The following is a 23,480-nucleotide window of genomic DNA, read 5'->3' as shown; positions in this document are numbered from 1 at the left end:
TTGGAAGGCAGAAGCTTTTCAGTTCAGGTTGGTGATGCTGTGTCCTCTACGGCTCCTCTGTCATGTGGAGTTCCTCAAGGGTCTGTCCTTGGGCCGCTACTTTTTTCAATGTACCTGCTGCCTCTTGGGTCAATCCTCAGAAGTCATAATTTTTCGTTCCATTTTTATGCTGACGACTGCCAAATATTTGTACAGCTAAATCAGTCAAAAACTCTTTTAGAGTGTCTAAATGAAGTGAAAGCATGGATGGCTATGAATTTTTTGTATTTAAATGAGAGCAAAACTGAGTTTGTGTTATTTGCTCCTAGTGACTCGGCTGCTGCGGTTCCTGTTGACGTAGCCCTTTGGTTACAAACCTGGGTGTCAAGTTGGACGGTCGTTTAAAACTTGATGTGCAGATTGGTGCAGTGGTGAAGACAGGCTTCTTCCAGCTGAGGCAACTAGCCAAAGTAAAACCGGTTCTATCTCGACATGATTTTGAAATTTTAATCCATGCTTTTATCACCACTCGTTTAGATTATTGCAATGCACTTTACACTGGTATTAGCAAATCTAATATGGCACGATTACAGCTAGTCCAAAATGCAGCTGCTCGTCTTTTAACTGGAACTAGAAAATTTGACCATATTACACCCATCCCCCAATCACTCCACTGGCTCCCTGTGCACTTTCGCACTGATTTTAAAATTCTGTTATTTGTTTTTAAATGTCTGCATGGCCTGGCCCCCCAGTACCTGTCTAATCTGCTCGTGCCCTACACCCCCTCTCGTTTGCTCTGGTCGGCTGACCAGGCACTACTGGTCGTCCCCAAGACTAAACGTACATCCAGAGGTGACCGTGCGTTTGCCGTGGCAGCTCCGAGACTCTGGAATGAGCTGCCTTTGCACATCAGACTGACTGAGTCTCTTGCTGTTTTTAAATCTCGTCTTAAAACTCATTTATTTTCTTTGGCTTTTAACTCAGTTTGAGGGTTGACTTTGAGTTTTGTATTGCTGTATTTTTATTGTTTTATTAATATTGTGTTGTGCCTCTGTTGTATGTTATTGTTTATTCATAGACTGTGTTCAGCACTTTGGTCAACAGTGTTGTTTTTAAAGTGCTTTATAAATAAAGGTGGATTGGATTGGATTGGTTAAATTTTTACCTGGCAGTCTTGGTAGCATCACCACTTTCTGAAGATCAGCGCTCCGGACAGACCAGTCATCTGGCCAGTCCTTGCCAGAAGCTTCCTTGTAATGACGTCTAGCGCTATTCATTGCTTTCTTGTGTTTTATCCATGCCATGCATTCAGGACAGTCAGTGGCTTGGTTCTCGGCATTTGTCTGTTCATCACTCTCAGTGTTCATGGAAATGGATTCATTGTGCATGCTCGTGTTTTGTCTGTGTCTATGTCCATGTCATCATTGTCACTAGCAGTCCCAGCCATTCAGCCCTGCCTTTGTAGCTTTGAGTGATTTGTTCATGACCAAATGCTTTGGCATAAATTTCAATCTGAACACATTTCTCACACTCTTCATCACCTAGTTTTCAATTCAATTTTATTTATAGTATCAATTCATAACAAGAGTTATCTCAAGAATCTTTACAGATAGAGTAGGTCTAGACCACACTCTATAATTTACAAAGACCCAACAATTCCAGTAATTCCCCCAAGAGCAAGCGTTCAGTGCAACAGTGGCGAGGAAAAACTCCCTCTGAGGAAGAAACCTCGGACAGACCCAGGCTCTGATGGTCCCGGTTGGGGGTGTGATGAACAGTGGCAATAATAGTCACAATAAAGATAATGGATCAGTGACTAGAAGTAGTAGTTGTAGTTCATGGCATAGCAGGGCACTGCAGAGTGTCACAGGATGTAGCAGGGTATAGCAAGGCGTCACAGGACGTAGCAGAGCACTGCAGGGTGTAGTAGGACGCAGCAGGACGTAGCAGGGCGTAATAGGATGCAGCAGGACGTAGCAGGGCACTGCAGAGCGTAACAGTTGTAACAGGGCATAGCAGGGCGAGGCAGGATCACGGCGACAGGCTGCAACCATGATTTAGGGGCCACCCTAATCCAAGGAAACATGCTGTGCGAAAATAAAACATATAGACTCCGGGGAATAAGCTCCCCAGAGCTAGGTTAGTAACAAGCATTTCTGGAACATGGAAGCACACAGATGGAAAGAGAGAGGAGAGAGAAGCTCAGTGTGTCAAAGGAATTCCCCCGGCAGTATAAAACTATAGCAGCATAATTAAGAGAGACAGGTTAAGGAGAGGAGCCTGGTTGGGCTAGAACTCTCCCCAACCGGATCAGGCTGTACTGGCCTGTCTCAGCAGGTGGGCCGGGTTAGGCGGACGCTGCAACTCCTCACTCCCTAACTATAAGCTTTATCGAAGAGGAGAGTTTTAAGTTTACTCTTAAATGTGGTGACGGTGTCTGCCCCCCGGACCCAGACTGGGAGCTGGTTCCACAGTAGAGGAGCCTGATAACCGAAGGCTCTGGCTCCCATTCTACTTTTAGAGACTCTAGGAACCACAAGTAACTCTACATTCTGGGAGCGCAGTGCTCTAGTGGGGCAATAAGGCACTAAGAGCTCTTCTAGATATGATGGTGCTTGACCATTTAGAGCTTTGTAGGTCAGGAGAAGGATTTTAAATTCAATCCTTTTGTAAAACTAATGTTCAATTCTCTAACCACTTTGCGGTAAGCCTCATATGGACATTTTAAGCCAGGATTTTTCTCTATGAAGTTTTCATGCATGAACTTGACTGTTATGTCACTTGCCAGGTATCTTTTTTTCGTGGAGCATGTTGGCGTCTGTAGTGGCTAATGGAGGGCCCGTATGATTCTATGTGATCCTTTATTGGGCCATAGTTCAGTTTGTTTGAGGGGACTTGCCTCCCTCTTCTGTCCCTAGATGACATAACTGAGTCAAGCGACTCTGACTGCGCAGCCGTTGTGATGGACCGATAATGTTTGGGATGGTATCCGAGGGTTGCTATGAAAAACAGCTAGCAAACTTCATGGGATTGTCCATTCTTGTCTTTGAAGTGGTAAGAGTATGCCATTTTCTGGCAGCTGGTCCTTGAGTCCTTTTTTGTTGCTGCTTTGGAGATGCTGCTGAAAATCCATGATTTTCTGCTCTTATTTACATGGAATTTGGGGGGGGGGGGGGGGGGGAAGGGTTTTTTTTTTTTTTTTTGTGGTTTTTAAAAAATATTTTTTTTTTTTTTTTTTTTTTTTTCCCGGGGACACCAAGAGGGGAAATCTTTGAGTCATTTGATGACAATGATGGTTGCTCTCTTGCCTTTGGCGGTGAAATGTTAGGCTCTAGTCGGACCCAGGACTGAGAACAGGCACACAAACACAGATGAGCAGTTAGCAGTGTTTTATTGGACACAATGTGGATAGTGCAGGAGGGAATGGCCAGGAGAGCAGCTCCAGATGGAGTCGAAGCTGGAGATCAGACGGCGGGTGTGTGGCCAGGCAGCGAAGACGAGAGCTGGTGGAAAGGCTGGTTGAGAACGGAGTTGCGAGGTGAGCAGGCAGCGAGGAGGCAGATGAGAACCGAAAAGCAGCAGGTCCAGAGGCGGAATCTGAACAGAGATGGGAAGCGTGAGACAAGCAAAAAGGAGGCAACAGGTATGCTAGTAACAGGACCGAATTCTCTCGAGCACAGAGTGGAGCCACGTTACCACAGGAATGGTTGCAACGAACTGGCGCTGAAGAGGTGAACAGCCCGGGTAGATAACTGTTGGTTGAGTACTGGAATGAGCTGCAGCTGGGTGTTGGTTGATTACTGGAATGATCTGCAGCTGGCTGGAGCAGAGCAGGTGAGAGTGGCCACGCCCCTTGACCTAGATCCTCTTGAGTGACATGTAGACAGACACAGACAACATACACACACACAAGGGAAAGGGGAACAGGAAAACAGGCTGGGACAGGGAGACAGACACTGACCCATAACATGAAATGCTGACTCTGGACTTTTTCTTGGGTGGTTCAGGGGATACAATCAGTTCATCATCCGTGTCATCCTGAGATGGAATGTAGGTGGGGTCATTTTCATCTCCACTGGAGGCAGTGTGGGTGGCTGCATCATCTTCAAAGTTGGAGAAGAACTGCCCTGTCACATCATAAAGCTGCAAGGTTTCCCCTGTCTCAAGGATTTTAAGAAAATATGACATAGCATTGTCTACATGATCTGACTGATCCCCCTTGGCATCGTCCACAAGATCTGGCTGATCCACCTCAGCCAGGACTCGGGACTGCCGAATGCTATCTGGCATTGCCCGCTTTGGATCTGTTCCTCTTCGGGGTCGCCAAGTTGCAGGGCCGAAAGACCGAATTTCTTTGCCTCTTTCACCTGGTCCTCCATAAGGGGCGATCAATGGCGAGACCACAACCACCAGTGGGTTTTCACTAAGCCCCATATGCTTAGCTACCAGCGGAGCTAACTCTTGCCATGTCCGGTCAGCAAAACAGCAAAAAAACGTCCTTCTTGCAAAGGAACGATTCGAGCGCCGTCTTTCTGTTCCTCTTTTAGATAAAAAGCCAAGTCTAATTCGTTCATTGTAGCGGCCAAAGCTGTTTCAAACAAGCGGTGTTCATTCATAGCCATCTTACAATGTTTACTAATGACTTTGACGTTGCAGCACTGTCGTCATCTGTTTAGCTCGCCTCTGGCCCGCCTATATCAGACACACCGATGTGATTGGATTGTGCCCCGAATTTCAAAACCTACCATAATGGCGGTTCGTTTGGAATACGATCCTGTATTTTACGGAAAATAGTTCACGGAAACGCGTTTCTGAAAACATAGGCCATGCAGTTGCTGAATCTGTTTTTTATTTCAGATCGACAAAGGTGAGTTTAAAGGTGCAATATGTAATATTGTATGTAATACTGGCAGCTAGTGGTTAACATAGTTACTCCACTACCAATTCAAAATACTGGAGAGTCGTTTCCCCCGCCCCCTCCTGCCCAGACTCGAAGTTCACGTGGGTTGCCAGGCTGAGACCGCAGCATTCACAACAATGTTGCTAGACCCTTTTCTCACATAGCCAGACATTACTTCACAGCACAGCAGAGTAGCTAACGTTAGATGCTAGTCTCACATAGCCAGACATTACTCCACAGCACAGCAGAGTAGCTAACGTTAGATGCTAGTCTCACATAGCCAGACATTACTCCACAGCACAGCGGCGTAGCTAACGTTAGAGGCTGGCTAAATTGACAGTCATAAAAGCCTGTGCTCACGCGGAGCTCTGTAACCAACTGACAGACACACTTTTTCTGTTCAGGAGGAAATAAGCCAATTCTGCGTCCTTTTGGGATCTAAGCTGTCTCCATCTTTCAAATACATCTCCAATATTTACCAGGGGGTTGTTACGTCTCTGGTCACGCAACTGTTAGAAACATGCAGTTTTTTTTTTTAGGTCGGGTAGAATCTATCTCCGTTGATCCTGTTCGTTTGTGTGCTGCTTTCATGGCTGTACTACCGTTACAGCTGTAGCGCGCTGGGTTTATGTTTTTACAGGTATATCTGGCAACCCGGCCTGGCTGTCAAACTGGGCAGTTGATAACAACACACAGATCAAAACATAAACATAAATTCCGTCACAGAATGTAAATTTCAAAAAGAAAAAATACTGACATTAGCATTGTTGTCAGAAAAGATAGTATTTCAGTTTAACATGTTTCCTTAATATCTGATGAGGCATTGGTGTCATTTTTGGATTTATTACAGTACAAATATTACATATTGGACCTTTAAAAGATTTTCGTCAGCTTTTTTGGGGGGCATTTTAGGCCTTTATTGGTATAGGACAGCTTAGACTAATAAGGGGAGATAGAGGGGGAATGACATGCAGCAAAGGGCCACAGGTCGGAGTCGAACCCACGGCCGCTGCATCGAGGAGTAAACCTCTATACATGGGCACCCATTTTGACAGGTGAGCTAACCAGGCACCCTGATTTCAAAATGACCAGCGATCAACTGTAGATGAAGCGACCTTTTAAAGACATCGCAGCGACATAGGCTATATGTGCTTACTGGGTGTATATAGCCTTTTTTTTTTTTTATGTATTTATTTGTTATTTTTTCCACGTTGCTTATTGAGGTACAGTATTTGTTTTTCATCTTCAATGAGATCATAATTATGCAGTTTACTTTCATTATTATATCAGCTGTATTTACTCTTGTCTTTGTTATTGTACTGTTGTTATCTTTTCTATGCTTTGGCAACACAGATCTATTGATTTTGTCATGCCAATAAAGCAAATTAAAATCGAAAAAAATTGAGAGAGAGAGAGAGAGAGAGAAAAAAAAAAAAAGAGAAAGTGAAAAAAAAAAAGAGGGCGCCCCGAGACCTCTGTTGATCGCGCCTCCTCGCGATGCGCTCGCGCTCACACCAATCGGGAAGCCTCTGGGTCTGACAGCTGGCGGACGTACGGGGGAACCATAAACACTGACGAGAGGACGAGCGGCTCTTCCCAGAAATTATCCCTGTTTGACAGCGTCAGGAGGTGTCCGTGTCTCCTCTGCGGCTTTTGCTCCCTCTCTCTCTCACACACACACACACACACACACACACAGAGGATAGTTATGTGATAGGTTGGAGCGGAGCCCGGGGGTCTGATGATGATGATGATAAGGATGAAGAGCAGGTTTCTGCCGCTGACCGGGAAGTTCCAACCGACGCTCAGTGCGGAATAAAGGAGCCCCGTTTTCACTGAGGGATTAATTCACTTCTTTGATTGTAGAATTCCTCCTTTCTTCTTGTTTCTTGGCTAAAATGGGGGTTTCATTCTGCGGGCGGTAGCCTACATGTTGCCGGGCTGACGGATGGGGATCTTCTATGGCCATATCTGGACTGATTAGAGTTAACAGGACGCAACACATCCAGGTCAAATGAGCGTCTAATGTGTGCTGAGTGTGACATGGGGAATACGGGACTATTCAGCCTCCTTTATTACTTCATTCTCAACTGGCCCTTTATGATTTGTGCAAATGGTAAGTGAACCCCAGAAAGGAAGCAAATGGAGAATGATAAATGTTTAGAAAGCTATAGTTTAAAATCAACGGCAGCATGTGTGCAGGATTAAACCTCTCCTGCTGTGTCAAAACTAAGCCTGTGCCATTTTTTTCCTGCATTGATTTGAATAGTGTGGAGCATTGTAGCAATAAAAACAGTTAAACATTAAAAAGCAAACACATAGAGTGAGCCAGCTGTGCCACATCACAGCATCATGAAAGGATGGCAGATTGTCAGTCGTGCTGTAATAAAAGCTTTTCAGAGTATTAATGACAGGACAGGAGGAGTGTGCATGGATGGACACGCCATGGACATCTCAGGCTTATAGTATGAAAGGTGTTTCACACTGCCATCCCACTCATTCATTTGTGCTTCTGCCTCTCTCCCCATTGCTCTTATATACCAAAGCTGCATTTACCGAGGTCCCTAAGGATATCAGTGTGGGGGAGGGCGAGGATGTGGAGATGCCCTGCGCCTTCAGGGCGCTCAGCTCAGCGCCCATGTCTCTGGAGATCCAGTGGTGGTACCTGAAGCACGCTGGGCCCAAAGATCTGCCTCAAGAGCTGCAGATCAGCTCGCCGGCCAACACAGCACAGGTACCTGCAGCCTTGAACACACACACACACACACACATGTTGTTTCTGCCCTGCATGAACCGTACATTCTCTGGATAAACACTGTATCTTCACACCTGAGCTGCTACAAAACACAATGTCTTGGCCAGCAGCTGGAAATGTGCCAATAAGCACAGATGTAAATCTGCCAGCGATCCACATTTGTACACTTTGCATATATGCATTAGCAGTGTAAATCCACAGGCTGCAAATCTCTGAACATACTTACATAATGAGCCTGGTGCAGAGTGTTTCTCTGATCTTCAGTATGTTTAATTTTTTTTTATTTAAGTAAGAGTCAGCAGTGTTAGAACCGTGTGCATGATTCAGGATGAGGGCAATGCTGAAAAAGGCACTTGTTGGGTATCAACTGCATTACATTCCTCTCAGGTTGGCTGCAGAAAGCCGCCATGATAGGATGCTCTGGCAGGACGCGCTGGGAATGACTTCTCCTTTCAGCATGACAAATCAGTCTATTCCAGTTCTCTGAGGAGTCATTCCATCTGCAGCGTTTCCTCTGCACTTTAAGCACATTAAAACATGGAGGGGAGAGGGGGGGTGAGAGAGATAGAGATAGTAAGAGGGAGAGAGGGGGAGAGAGAGAGAGAGAGAGGTTATCAATGGCGTCTTTGAGAAATGTACACCAGCAGCTCTGCTCATGCCGTTTGCTCTATCCAGCAAATATAATAACCATATTGTGTTATTGTTGCCAATATGTGCATCTTTTAGTAAAATGCCAGCTGATGTTGTGTTAACTGTAAACATGTTGTACATGGGATTCACCATGTTTTCTTTTTTTTCAGGTCATTCCAAGGGAAGCCACCAAAATCAGTGTAAGTGTCTTTAGTACTTCACACAGGACGATCATTTGATAAATGATGTGCATATTTATTTGACAGAACATCACGTAGCATGTCTAAAGAGAAAGAGAGCACTAGCTGACGTGGTGGAGTGTATTCTGATTTAAAGGTGGAACATTGTAACCTGCTCCATCACCTGACTCACCGCCTGTTTGGGTTTTTCTGGATTAGTCCTTTGTGTGCTCCTTTAATGAGAAATAAGCTTCTCATCATTACGGCTAAATAAAAGCATGATCTTGGAATCTGAAAACATAAGTTCAATAGATCCTGCCATGCATATTTATACACATTTACCCTTTAAATCAGATGATGCATTAGTCTGTGTCTCTGACCAGGTTGTTAGACTGGCTGTGACTGCTGGAGCTTTGACAATGTGTTTAGGTCTGTTTGCTGTTACATTATTAATAGGGATCATTGACATTTACATGCACATAATATTTAGGGTTTTGCCCTTATTCCGAAAAAGACAATATTCCGACTGAGCTGTTTACATGACTAATGAAAGTGAATATTCCACTAATATTCCCGTTTACATGTAGCTGTGCAAAATAGTATAGTAGAGTTTTGCAGCGGTGGAGGACTTGTTGGAGCGTATGAACATGGCGTCATTCTTTCATTCCTTCAACCAGCTTCTAGAAAAGGTCATATCCAAAAATTTGTTGATATGCAAGTCTTTGATAATGTTTCAAAGTAGCTGTGTTTCTCCTTCTTTTCTTTTGGCCGTGCATCTCTACCGCAGCCCTGCAAACTGTCGGCTAGTTGGTTTGTGTACAGTAACCATAGCAACACACAGCTGACCGTAAGGCAAGAGGCTGTAAACTGTCACAAACTGCAGTAAAAACCCTGATTGAGAGCAGATTCTGAATGTGCTGTATACATGTCCAAAGAATGCCTCTAAAACCAGAATAATACTGGCATACCCCGCATATCTTAATCTGAAAATACTCAACTCGGAAAAAGGCCTTATTCGGAATATCCAAACATAATATTGTGTTTACATGACCTGAATCATATGCAGAATAATGTCATATTTGTAATAATAGTGGAATATTGGTGTGCATGTAAACATACTTACCGAGGCTCTAAATGAGAAGCTACTACACCCCCCCAACCCCCCCCCCCAACTTCGAAACATGAAGCCACCCTCATTAAGCTAATGATTAATGCGTGCTAAAACTGGTAGTTGTTGTTGTTGATGAAGTGTTTCAGTGTCTCCTTCCTGTGCTCATTCCAGGCTGTGCGTGTTCAGGGCAACGCCATCTCACACCGCCTCAGCCTGTCCCGGGTGAAGAAGGAGGACGAGGGTGTGTACGAGTGCCGCGTGTCCGACCTGTGGGCTGACGACGCCGACGCCACCGAGTTCACGGTCCGCGCCACGCTGCGGGTCACGCTGGGGGGGGGCGGCGGCATGGTGGCGGAGGAGGCCGTGTCGCACATCCAGAACCGCTGGCCGCTGAGGAGCAGCAACACAGCGCTGGGAGGGGGCGGTGCTGGGAGGGCCACCGTGGAGCCGGGCCGGGGGGGCCAGCGGGGGCCTGCCCCCGCCCCGGCCAGCTCCACCAGCAGCACCTCGCTGGCCAAGTCGTCAGCTTCAGCGCTGCCAGGGAGCGCTGCCATCCTCCGGCAGCAGCTTGGAGCGGGTGAGTGGGGGGGCTGCAGGTTGATGTTTCTCTGTGTGTTGTGGTACAGGATGCTTCGGTCCTTCCATCAGTTGTAACGTTGAGGCCTCGCTGCCATGTCAGACTGGACACCGCATACTTCAAATAATCATATTGTCCTGTTAATATTCTGGAATTACTTAAAGTGATGGTTCGGAGTAATTCACCCTAGGGTCCTTTGCACCATGACCTCGAGCCAAACACCCCCCCAGAAGCTTTTTTCACCTGGGTCTAACACTGGGCGAGTTAGCGTAGAGTAGCGTTAGCCGCTGAGTAGCTTAGCGCGGGGCTAATGGACCCACGTTTGTATCTCTTAAATGACCCCACTACTAATGCCCGAAATGATACCAAAGGTCTACATTAGTATATATAGGTTATGCTCTCATAAAACGATGGATTGGAAAGTTTGTAAGTACACCAAAAGGTTTATGAACACTTGCCTGCTCTCTTCAGCTCTCTGTTGCTGCTGCTGCTACCTGCAGTTAGACGAGTGCTTAGGGCCGATCTATAAATTACTACACCGAAGAGGATACAACAAAAATATGTATTAATTTAATGATTAAATAAGGTAATGTCTCCAAACTTACCTCAATTATTACTTGTCTCCTGCTAGTTATATTACAGCACTTACTTTAAAAAATAAGTTAAATTAAAAAATATTTTTGTTGCATCTCTTTTCGGTGTTGTAATTTGTAGATGTCCCTAAGCACTCGTCTCACAGCAGCAGCAACAACAACAGCAGAGAGCAGAAGCCAGCAGGCAAGTGTTATTTACATAAACTTCTGGTGTACTTACAAACTTTCCAATCCATCGTTTTATGAGTGCATAACCTATATATACTAGTGTAGACCTTTGGTATCATTTCGGGCATTATTAGTGATGTCATTTAAGAGATACAAACGTGGGTCCATTAGCCCCGCGCTAAGCTATTCAGCGGCTAACGCTACTCTATGCTAACTCGCCCAATGTTAGACCCAGGTGAAAAAAGCTTCTGGGGGGGTGTTTGGCTCGAGGTCATGGTGCAAAGGACCCTAGGGTGAATTACTCCGAACCATCACTTTAATACTCACTGGAGTGTGGGAGAGAGTCTGTAATATTATTGTGTTATGTTCGTATTTTATCATTCTGGCATCAGTAGGGACTCTAGCTTTGTTAACATTTGACATCTACATGTACATGTACAGCTTCTATTATCACTTATCATAAAACTCATTTTCTCTGTTGCAGTAACATGATTCAGATTTGGTAGCAGCGCTGCATGTGAGAGCAGGAACATTTCTGTATGATCCATTTGTGCTCTCATGTGTTGTATGAATTGTTGATGAAGGCTCAGCTCAGTGTTCTCCATTATCTCCTTCTGATCCTGCCACAGCTCTTTCACACTGTTCTAATCTCTTTAGATCAGGAGAGCATTTTGGTGGACATATGTATGAAGGTGTAAGACCTATTTCCTGCCAGCCACTTGGCAGACGGCACAGGGAAGAATGAGGGGAGGGGGGGTTAGCTCTTGTACCTGCCCCAGTTCTGTTCTATGAAGCGTACTCGTGAATAATAAAACTCATGGTAGTGGAGTGAGCCGCGCTGCTGATGGGAGCAGTTGCTCTGCCTCAGACTGTCTGACACACGCCCACTGAGACGGGAACTACAGACGCAGCCGCTGGGCTCGGCTTACAGCAACATGTACTTCCGTGTGTGTGTGTGTGTGTGTGTGTTTCTCAGCTTTGATCAGCCATTCCCAAGGAGCAGATAGGACTGATGCTGCTGCATGTATGTGGAGCCTTTTATTAGAGATCAGAGGTGTAACAGTTGGGTTTGTACTAGGGGTGGGAATCACCAGAGGCCTCACGATACGATATCATCACGATACCTATGTCACAATACGATATTATTGCGATTTTAAACATATTGCAATATTCTGCGATATATTGCAATGTACTACCTTTTTTCCAACTTCAAATTTTTCCCAATTTCAAGTTATGTCCCCAAAGGACAATTTTGTCAACATCTGTTTTATCTAAAAAGATACATTTCTCTGTTTGTTCATCTCACTTCAATTTTATTGCTGCAAAATGGGATTGTCAAGCAGACAGACTGACCAACACATATATAATAAAAGATCGATACTTGGCATCTGTGTATCGATACAGTATTGCCACGAAAAATATCGCGATACTATGCTGTATCGATTTTTCCCCCCACCCCTAGTTTGTACCCTGGTTTAGGAATCACAGTTTGGTACAGCGGGGAAAAAACTAATGCATAAAGACACACTTCTTTTATTTATTTTTAACAGACAGTAGTCCAAGTGTCAAAGACAGACCGTCCCCCTGCTGGGGTTTGGATACATTTTGCCCACTGACTACTTTGGTATGACGTTATTATATAACGATTTCAAATACCTCTGGAAACTGTGTTTAATATAGCCTACAGTAGTAGTGTAACAGACCGCCCCTGTGGTTTGGCATGCATGTGAACCGCAGATTAATTACAAATGTAACCATCATAGTGAAATAGGAATACAGTTTAGCTGCAGCTGTTATGTGAACGGGGCTCAGCAGAGTCTCTGCAGCGGGACAGCACTGCCGATCAAACGCTTAGGGTAGGCCTACTCCCGTACAGCTCGCAGCAGTTGTTAAAACAGATTATACCAAAACACGGAACTGGACTGCTGTTTAACGTGACTACGAGACGTTTTCATAGGTTATGAAACTGTCTCAATTTAACGCAAGAAATAGAGGAGACGCCGAAACTATCGCTGCAGCGCGTGGGCCGAAACGGCCAGATTGGATAACATGGGCGCCGAAATAAAAATAGCTGCGCTACGCTGGACAGCAGCTCGCCGCGGACAGACGGCAGTCGGAGCTCCGGCGGAAGGCTGACAGCTCCACACCCGTCTGGTACAGCCTGACTCTGCGAACGGATATCCCATTAGCGCTAGCTTTACAGTGGGGCTTTAAGATCCAGTCAAATCAGCGCCAGCCGCATATGTATATAGGCCACTATGCGGCTGGCGCTGATTTGAACTCCTCTCTGAGTTCTGCTTACAGCATGAAACAGATTGGCGGTTCGATCCCTGGCTCCTTCGGCCACATGTCAAAGTATCACTGAGAGCAATGCACTGAAGCCATAGTTGCTCCCCGGAAGCTGTATGTGTATGTGTCCACTGTCCCTACTGCTTACGATGGGATAAATGCAGAGATACTGTCAGTTGTATGTGACGATAAGAATAAAGTTTGTATTGGTTTGTTACCAGAAGAGAGCGGGCCGTTCTGATTAGTTTGGTTTCGGTGTCCAGCTCTGATGCCGCTGCTGCAGCACATCGCAGCAATAGGCTGATAAAAGTGTTTTGTCTTGTCAAAACATCTTGTTGCACACATTTAAGCACCTTATACGGTTATAAAACCGTGTGTACGCACATCTGTAAGCAATGTTCCCTTTATAAATCAGAGATTATCTAAAAGCGTGTGTACATGGATCAGCCTCTTATCCCGCCCTGTACACGCCCATTTTTAACCATAAATAGTCAATGCAAAGCACCTCGTGAATGCTGATCAGTATATGAATGACACTGGCAGTTGTTACACCGAATCATGATGACTGGCGGAGAAAAAGCAAAAAACTTCTCAGACGTTCAGGAATTGCTGCAAATTGAAATATAATTTCGGACTGTTCTTGCACAGTGTATGGAACCCTGATCTATAGACTATCTATATTAATAATACGTCCAAAACGGCAGGGATTAAGGCACTCAGGGACAGCTTCGATATACCAGACGTATATGATAAGATTTAACAGAACTATATATTATATCCAAACAAGCCTTAGTGATAAAGTTGAAGATTAAATATAATATTTATTCAAAAAAAACACTTAGCTGTCTGACATTTCCCTCTGGAAACAGCTGGTTTCCTGCAGAAGTGGCGAGGACCTGTATTTGGACCTGGATGGACCGGGATGGCACGATTCCGGCGCTTTGCCCTCTCTACTGGACCCAATTCAGTACATAGATCCAAGAGCACAGCTTTAGAAAATCTAAATCGGCATATTAGCCAGTCATTGTCATGGTCCCTGAAGTCTCTTTTTCTCCTGATTCTTCCATTAGCGTAGTCCTCCTGCAGGGCCAGCAGTGCCATCATGCAGCAGAGATACAATTTGAAGACGAAAGTTTAGTAGGCAAACACACTTTTCTTCATGCAGGTTTTGTCACAAACATTATTAAAGTTCGGACTGATAACGAGAACATTAATGGTAACGATTGCGCCAGAATAACGGCTATATTTTCAGACTTTGACATTTGATGATATATGCACGGTTTTAAAGACAGATATTTAGTTTTTTTTTTTTTTTTGTTCTGCCGTTATCTAATGCTAGGGTATTTGATGCTATCCTGTATTCCATGCAGTCTGGCGATCCCCTCCTCCTGCGCTAACTTTCTGGGCTAATCAGATCAGATTGCAGCATCATAAGCCACTTGGTTTTGATAACTGTGATAATTGTACACACAAATTATATTAATGCAACATTACCTATTGACCAGCACCTTGGTACTTACCTACCACGGTTTATAGTGTTCCCTCTTGTTCTCACTGTTCTGAAGCTACCCTTCAGACTGGCCACAAGCAGTCAACTGGTGATAACTCCGGACCTGCTATTACTGTACCCAGATTTCCTCCCTCTATATCTGTGTACTTCTCAGTAAGCCCCAAACCAACCAATGATTAACAAGGACGCTGTGAAGCCATGTGTCCAAGGTCTTATTTATGTAACCTACATCTGTTGGTTGTATTCTGGATGATTACTGACACAGCACATTAAACCTCACAGTCCAAAGCTCCACTTCCATGTTTGGACTGGGTTGTTGCAGTTCCAGTGCTGATATATCTTTGTGATTACATTTCCTTCTGTTACAAGGCTGAAACGCCAAGAAATGAAAAAGTGACTATAACTCATTTCATGAGTGAGAAGTGCATTCTACAACCACTACAAAATGTTATTGTGTTCATATGAAGAAATAACTAAGCATACATGACCGATTAATAACGGATGACGGATGAATAATGAGCTGACATTTTTGAGGGATAACCGCTCATTCATGCCCATGCTAACGTCTCTCGTGTGCTCAGTTCGCGGCTCGCTGACACAGGGGTCCGACCGTTCTCTTAATACATCCATGGTCCGGGTCAGACACATTGCATTTTTAATTGCGACTTGCAACCAGAGAAGAAGAAGCTGCATACGTTTGCAAAAAAAAAAAAAAAAGCCAACAACAAAAAACAGGCGCCTTCAAAATAAAAGCAATGCAGGTGTATTCCATGCATGATGTACACTTATTTACGTTTGATTGCTGACTTCCCATTGACCTCCCGCGGATGTGGCCCAGGGGCCGTACAATGCCCAGGTCTGCCTTCAAGACTTCTAGGACTTCAGAGATGTCCCAACATATCAGCATTTTAAATGTCATATTTAACATATTTCAATTAAAGAGAATCCTCTCTTTTAATTCTAATTTTAGCTTGATTTTCTATCAAATTTGCTTCAGAAATGACAGTGTTAGTGTCCTAAAAGGTTAACAACAGAGTTATCCAATTAAATTCAGTTGTTGTCTCTAGGCAGAAAAAAGGTTACAGCTCAGTTACTCATTGGTTAGGACTTAATGACCGGGACAGAAGTCCAGAGTGTGTGTGTTAGTTTAGTAGTATACAGATGAATCAGCCAATCACATTTCACTATTGTAGTAGGCGGGACAAAAAACATTGCCCTACGTCTTCCAGAAGGCCGCAGCGATAAACACGCCTAGTAATTTATTATTAATGACAGGCGCGCGGGCAACCTGACAGGCAAAAACGACAAGCAAATTCCTACAAGAACAACGCACAGAACGAATCAATGGACGAGACACTTGCTCTGTGTGAGTTCCCTAATGTATAAAACTGTTTTCTTAACAGGACATAAACAGACATGTCAGAGAATATAAGCACAAGACTGGATGTATCGGGTAACGTTAACGTTACATAACGTTATAGTTTTAATTATGATTATGCTAATTTAGCTAATGTGAGCTATCAGAAATAACAGTCTGTGGTTTGGAAAGACTAGGACAGAGATGGGAAGTAACGAAGTACAAATACTTTGTTACTGTACTCAAGTAGATTTTTCAGATAGTTTTACTTTACTATTTATTTTTGTGGCAACTTGTTACTTTTACTCAAATATCAGTACTTTCTACTCCTTACATTTAAGAAAATTGGCTTGTTACTTTTTGTACAAAAGGTCGTCTATCAGCAGAGATGGCAAAAGTACTCACTTCCCGTACTCAAGTAGAAGTACAGATATTTGTGTTAAAAAATACTCTGGTAAAAGTAGAAGTACTGATTTAACTTCTTTACTCAAGTAAAAGTAACAAAGTACAGGCTTGGAATAATAAAAGTAAAAGTAGTCTCTACGAATGAATAAAATTTTTTATGAAAAGCTGCCTGGACCACACAAATCTAACTAGAGTGGTAGCTGAGAAACTTCAGTGGACTCTTTTTATGCCATTGCCTACATTTTAAATGGATGTCTGCCAATAGGCCTAAAACATGACATATATGATTATTGTGACAGAGACTGGGACACAAGGTTAATAAGATTCTGACTAGTAGAGTAGAGTAGTAAGATAGAATTCACAGATCCAGTTTCTCTTTTTTAATCTTCCCCTTAACATTTAAAGGAATCTACATGTATGTGTGTGTGTGCTCAAATATGGCTTCTGGAATGAAAATAAAAGATTCAATATGTACGGTGGCCGGGAAGTGCAATGCAACATTACAAAGAATGAAACACTTTTACAAAGCTCGAGACAAATTTACATTTTGGAAAACAAATTTACATTTTGGAAAACAAATTTACATTTTGGAAAACAAATTTACATTTTGGAAAACAAAATAACATTTTAGAAAACAAATTTACATTTTGGAAAACAAATTTACATTTTGGAAAACAAATTTACATTTTGGAAAACAAAATAACATTTTAGAAAACAAATTTACATTTTGGAAAACAAAATAACATTTTCGAAAACAAATTTACATTTTAGAAAACAAATTTACATTTTGGAAAACAAAATAACATTTTAGAAAACAAATTTACATTTTAGAAAACAAATTTACATTTTACATTTTTTTTTTTTTTTTTTTTTGGTTTTTTTTTTTGGTTTTTTGCGCGGGAAAAAAAAAGGGAAACGGGGCCCCACCGGGGGGGGGGGCGACCGGGGGGGGGGGCGAGGGCCCGCCCGCGCGGCGGGAGCCAGGGGGGGCCCGCGCCGCGCGGCGCGGGGGGGGCGGGGGGGGGGTTGGGGAAATTTTTTCAAAATGTGTAAAATTGTTTTTCTAAAATGTAAATTTGTTTTCGAAAATGTGTTTTTTGTTTTCCAAAATGTAAATTTGTTTTCTAAAATGTTATTTTTTTTCCAAAATGTAAATTTTTTTTCTAAAATGTAAATTTGTTTTCTAAAATGTTATTTGTTTTTCCAAAATGTAAATTTGTTTTCTAAAATGTTATTTTGTTTTCCAAAATGTAAATTTGTTTTCTAAAATGTTATTTTGTTTTCCAAAATGTAAATTTGTTTTCTAAAATGTTATTTTGTTTTCCAAAATGTAAATTTGTTTTCTAAAATGTTATTTTGTTTTCCAAAATGTAAATTTGTTTTCCAAAATGTAAAAGTGTTTCATTCTTTGTAATGTTGCATTGCACTTCCCGGCCACCGTAAATATGAATTACTAAACAGACAATAAACAAACATCCATACTACTAGTGCTAACGTTACCACGTGTCCGCGATATTTTCCGACGTGCACTCACAATCACTCCTGATAGACGACCTTTTGTACAAAACTAAATTAATGAGCCAATGTTCTAAAATGTAAGGAGTAGAAAGTACCGATATTCTTGTTAAAATGTAAGGAGTAAAAGTAAAAAGTCGCCACAAAAATAAATAGTAAAGTAAAAATATCAGAAAAATCTACTTGAGTACAGTAACTAAGTATTTGTACTTCGTTACTTCCTATCTCTGTCTATCAGTAGTGATTTTGAGTGCATGTCGGAAAATAGCGCGGATACGTGCCTCACACCGTGAGCACGTGAACCCCACTTTTTTATTTATTATTTTTCCACTCTTTTTTATTTAATATTTTCTCGCAGAGTGCAGCCTGCAGGTTAATGATGACGTGATTATCTTTTGACGACCCGGCACCTTGCAAGTTGCTCAAAATAAAAAAGTCAGATAAAAATGGATAACAGGAGGCGCAAAGGCGGCGCTGAAAGGGCCAGAATAAAAAAGAAGAAAGCTTTGGAAACTGACGCGGCCAAATGTTCTAAGCTGAGCACATTTTTCCTCAAAAAAACAAAGACGACGAGGCCGGTAAGTAAGCTAACGTTAAGGTAGTTAGGAGCACTGCAAGATGCTAGCAACTGTGCAAAACAATGTCGTCTGCAAACCACCGTTCATGTAACAACACACCAGAATGGGCAGGTAGGATTGTCATTCAGAAGAACTAATAGTAATGAAGAGCCCTGCTCAATGAAAAATGCCCTGAGATAATTAATGATATCTGATGATTCAGCAATACATTAATGAAACTGACTTGACTTGATTTGAAAGGTTTGTAAAAAGGGGATATTTGTGGTGAGAAATAAATGTAACAATGTAATTTAGTGTCAGAAACAGAGCCAGGACCCAGTTGTGAAGAGACTAAGGCTCTCACTGTGAAAGACACAGGTAAGCTGCTGTTGTACCATAGTGTGTGAATAAGCAAACATTATCACTGAAAAAAATGCTTTTCTTACTTAGTATCTTACTTTTTTCCAGTTCAAATATCTAAATATTCTTAATTCAAGATACATTTACTAGACAAGTGAAATGGCATAAGAAATGATGTCTTGTTTCCTGAAAAAAGAACTAAAAATTAAGTGATTTATTTTTTTTCGTTTTTGCTTAAAACAAGCTAAATCTAAAACAATTATTTTTCTTACCCCATTCGCAGATAATGTAGCTTGTTTTAAGCAAAAAATCACTTAATTTTGAGGTGTTTTTTATACTTGTTTAGTAAATGCATCTTGATGTAAGATTTTTTTTTTTTGATATTTGGACTGGAAACGAGACAAAAATACTAAGTAAGAAAAGCATTTTTTTTTGCAGTGATCACATTAGTTACAATATAACAACTTTCTATGCCCAAGTGTTACTAGTGACCCATTATGTTTTTAATCAAACGATAGTGAATATAATATATCATAATTTACAATTTGGAAATGATGGTGAAAGTGGGCCGGTCTAAGGCATGAAACTCCAGGGCTGAAAATGAGTCCCAATCCGTCCCTGTTGTATTGGTCTATAGTTCTTGCAAATTTAAAGTAAGTTAGCTAGTGATTTTGTTGTTTGTGTTCACATGTTAGCTCGGTATTGCTTGATCTTAATAAAGCATCAAAAGAGAGAGGTTGTCTCCGTCCGTGTTTTAACAGACACACCTGGGACGAAGTTGGAAACCAGAATCAGCTTTAAATACAGTCCTAATCTAGTCCTGTAATGTAACTGTAATGTCTGTTTACAAAACTAACTAAAATAAAATGATCGAGTAAGTTCTTAGTTTTCGTCTTTGTCAATGTCTTTCATAGAGCAAATAACGTTATGTCTTTCAGAGTTGACATTTCTGACCATAAACCTGTTTTATACAGTCTATGCCAAAGACCTATATATAATTCTGACTTTCCATGTCAAATTTAACAGAGCATAGTCCATGCCCCTCGCCTGGCATCATGGCTGTACCGAAAGTCGGAAGAAAGCGGCAGAGTCCTATTTGATTATGACTGTGTCAGATAAAAGCAAGTGCCTTGCAGTGGAATGTGGTAAAATATGTGGACAATTTATTAAAGGGAAAAATCCCACGAATTTGAAAGTACATTTGAGAAGCACGCACAAGGAGGCTAACCTAGCTTACCTTAAAGGTAAAGGAGAATGCAAAGCCCCATTTCCCCAAACAGAAGCAAACCCTGATACAGGGCATGGATATATGGGTACAGGGCCAGGCTGCATGACGGAGACAACCGTAGGACAGAGAACACTGCAGGCGTGCTTTCACCGGTGACCCGATAGCTGCTGGCTAGTAAATACGTAGGAACACCAAAAGCGGGAGGAAGCGTGGGTTAATATGTGTATTAATAGTGGGATGTCTACACAACTGTGTGAGTCGATTGACTTCAAAAAGTTCGCCACTTTACTTGAACCAAAGTTCAAAACACCTGTTTGTGTCTGTCTTCTTTAGTCTATTGGCTATTTAGGTTTTTTCCTGGCACAAGTCACTTACACATTTTGCACATACTGCGGCGTCTTGTGTGACTGTTTACATATCTGTGCTCATCATATGTACATTTTATGTACTTGTGTTAATGTTGAATACATTGTGAATACATATTTCTAAAATTGTATGATGTTTTTGTTGAGTTATTACACAATCCTTTTTCTGACCTTTTTGAATCTTGCCCCTGACAATTAACCCATATTACAAAAAAGACTAAAACTAACACTAAAACTAATAAAAACTAAACTCGAACTAAGCATTTTGAAAAAGATAAACTAAACTAGCAAACCTGCTAAAACTAAACTGAATTTGAATACAAAAAGTCAAAACAAAATAGAAATAAAAATAAAAACGAAAAATGCAAAACTATAATAACCTTGGTTTGTGTGCACGCCTACAATGTGTTGGTTCTGTTCGCTGTGTGTTGGAGCTGTGGTGCTGATGATAAAGGTGTGAATGCGTGTGTGTGCGCGCGCATTGGAGCTGTGTGACGGAGCTTGTTGTGCAGCGTGTTAGAGCTGTTCACATCTTTAAAAAACGACCCCAAAACATTATTTGACTTTGTGACATTGGCAGACCCCATGGTTTGCTACTGCTGCGATGTGTCCTGTAGCGTGCTGACTGAAGCCAAAGTGGGCCCACACGGCTGACCTGACATCTTACCAGCGGATGTTTCATCTCTCAGAGTGGACGCAATGTACATGAGAAGAGACCAAGCTGGACATGGATGTCCCTCCTGGAAAGAAATGTTCCTCCGTTCATCCAGGCCATCCACCCAGCTCTCCAGCTACCAGCACACACTTGAGTTCCAAAATCAAGCCAACGTTGCTTAAAGAAAAAAAATTTATTCTTTGAAATGACCTAAGGGTTGTACAGTAATATGGTAGTATTTGCCTCATCATGATCAAGGTCTATTTATTACACGAGTTGTGGATTATTCTAATCTAGATGTCTGATGTGACATTTCCACCTGGGGAACGTTTGGGATTGAAATGAAGCGTTAGAAGAAATGGATTGGACCTCAGTAGCACACTACAGATCAGGGACCAAGCAGTAAGACAATTTGGAAGAACAGGAGTTTGTTTGAAAAAGTGGGTTTTTATTTACCCAAATGTGCACAAACAATATAAGACTAAGAACTTAATACATCAACTTCAAAAAAAAAAAAAGGTCAACTCAATATAACTTAAACCAAAAATAACTACAACAAAAAATAAATGTGTACCACAAAAGACTGCCCTCCATGAATGAGACAAAAAGAAACCTATATACTAACTGGGCCAAACCAAATAACACACAGGGAAAACCCAAAATGGACATAATTGAAACTAATACAAATAAACCCAACCTAAACCTAAATCCCCCCTCCAGCATGGCATCTGATGGTACGGCCCAATTGGTAGGCCAGCGTATATAACAGGCCTTCACCCTTAGCCACGCCTTTTCTGCATCAGGAAGGACCTCGTCACCAGCATGGTAACAAAGACAAAAAAAATAATGATGAATATAAAAAAAACCTTACAATGTAGAAAAGAGTGTATTTCGTTTAAACCATATAAAGCTAAAGGAAATAAATGTGGATTATGAATTAACCAAACAATGTAATGTGTTTGTTTTAATGTTGAAATTGTTTGGAGTGTGACTGACTGCACAATGAATTAATGTGTACTAAAATTGTGTACCATATTACCATTGCTGGCGGTTTAACCTGTGTGGTTTAGGCCATCACATAGCTGCAAAGGACAACGACACACTCTCGCTTGATAGGCGTTCCTGGGCGTGCCTAGCATACGCCTGGTTGCCACGGTGACACTTCTGTATCAATATTAGCATGCTGTTGCCTAGTAACTGCAAGAGGTCTTACAAGTCACTTCAGAGGTATTGTCAAGTCACAAGAACGATGTTTTTGGATTTAAAAGTATTTTTCTTGATAGGGGTAACAAAATATATGAGATAAAATGCCAAATGTATCGATATATACAGAAATACGATGTCCTGAAGCATTTCCGCCATCTTGAATGATTTTCTTCGACTCGAGCAACCAGCGTACATACGTCACGCTGCCCTCATGCTGCCTTCACTCCGATTGGCAGTCGCTTTGTCGCATCGCTCAGCATTTGCATAAAATAGACTTCTGGTCTATTTTGGTCCCGCCTTTCTCGTGGCAGCAGCAGGCTCATCGCTTGTTGCCTGGCAAACGGCCACTCCCATTGAAAATGAATGGCAGTCTGCCGCTTTGTCGCTGTCTCTTTTAGCTAATGTGACTGAGGGGTTAGCCTCACTAATAACAGCCAGTGGTGTGAGGAAAAAATACAGGCATATGTCACTTTCCTGCAATGTCATCTGACTGAGTGGCAGAAACAATTAATGTGGGAGGGGAGTGATAAGCTTTAATATGAGTTATTTAACCTTATTGGGGACAAAACAATCTGTTGAATTCAGTCAAATGTCAGGAAACATTACTTTCCACTGATAAAAGGAAATGGGACCCCTGGGAACAAATTTGGTCTGTGCCATCTTAAGAGTTTAAAGATGAAAAGTTATTAAAAGAAAAACTTTTCGTCATAGGGCATGGCCGTGGCGGGGCGGCCATTTTGTGCGTTTCGCCATCGAAAGTGGGTGTAACTTGAGTGTGCATTGTCCAATTGGCTCAAAACCTTTCAGGATTCTTAAGAGTCCAACCCTGAGGACACCTACATGCCGATATTTACTCAAAGTCATAGCGCCCCCTAGTGGCAACAGGAAGTAGACCTAAAAGTCAAGGTGCTATACTTTAACAAACTCCCCCTAGAGATATCATCCGATGGACTTCAAATTTGGTCTGTACCATCTCAACACCTTAAAGATGAAAATGTATTAAAAGAAAAACTTTTCGTCAAAAGGTGTGGGTGTGGCGTGGCGGCCATTTTGAGCATTTATCGATGAACGAAGAAGTTGTTGTAACTTTAGTGTACATTGTCCAATTTGGCCGACATTTCTCACGATTGAGGACATTTAT

General features: G+C 42.2%; 1 protein-coding gene and 1 long non-coding RNA gene across 2 annotated transcripts; one reads left to right on the top strand and one right to left on the bottom strand.

Annotated features, from left to right (window-relative positions):
• Nucleotides 1–3,353: 3,353 nt before the first annotated feature.
• On the bottom strand, nucleotides 3,354–3,871 carry LOC120556331. The gene is made up of 2 exons (XR_005638839.1): nucleotides 3,676–3,871; nucleotides 3,354–3,576 (listed from the first exon to the last, which is right to left on the bottom strand). It is a non-coding gene; the product is annotated as an uncharacterized LOC120556331 (long non-coding RNA).
• A 2,473-nt stretch (nucleotides 3,872–6,344) lies between these two features.
• vstm2b (V-set and transmembrane domain containing 2B) lies at nucleotides 6,345–10,296 on the top strand. The gene is given in 5 exon segments (XM_039795896.1): nucleotides 6,345–6,995; nucleotides 7,426–7,613; nucleotides 8,435–8,464; nucleotides 9,726–10,143; nucleotides 10,146–10,296. Coding segments are annotated over 5 exon segments (840 nt in total). The 5' UTR covers nucleotides 6,345–6,904; the 3' UTR covers nucleotides 10,259–10,296.
• The last annotated feature ends 13,184 nt before the right edge of the window (nucleotides 10,297–23,480 follow it).

The sequence above is a fragment of the Perca fluviatilis genome, chromosome 3 (genome assembly GCF_010015445.1).
Source record: "Perca fluviatilis chromosome 3, GENO_Pfluv_1.0, whole genome shotgun sequence".
NCBI classification, from domain to species: Eukaryota; Metazoa; Chordata; class Actinopteri; order Perciformes; family Percidae; genus Perca; species Perca fluviatilis.
The sequence above is the reverse complement of the archived record's forward strand: the minus strand, read 5'-3'. Positions and strand labels throughout refer to the sequence as shown.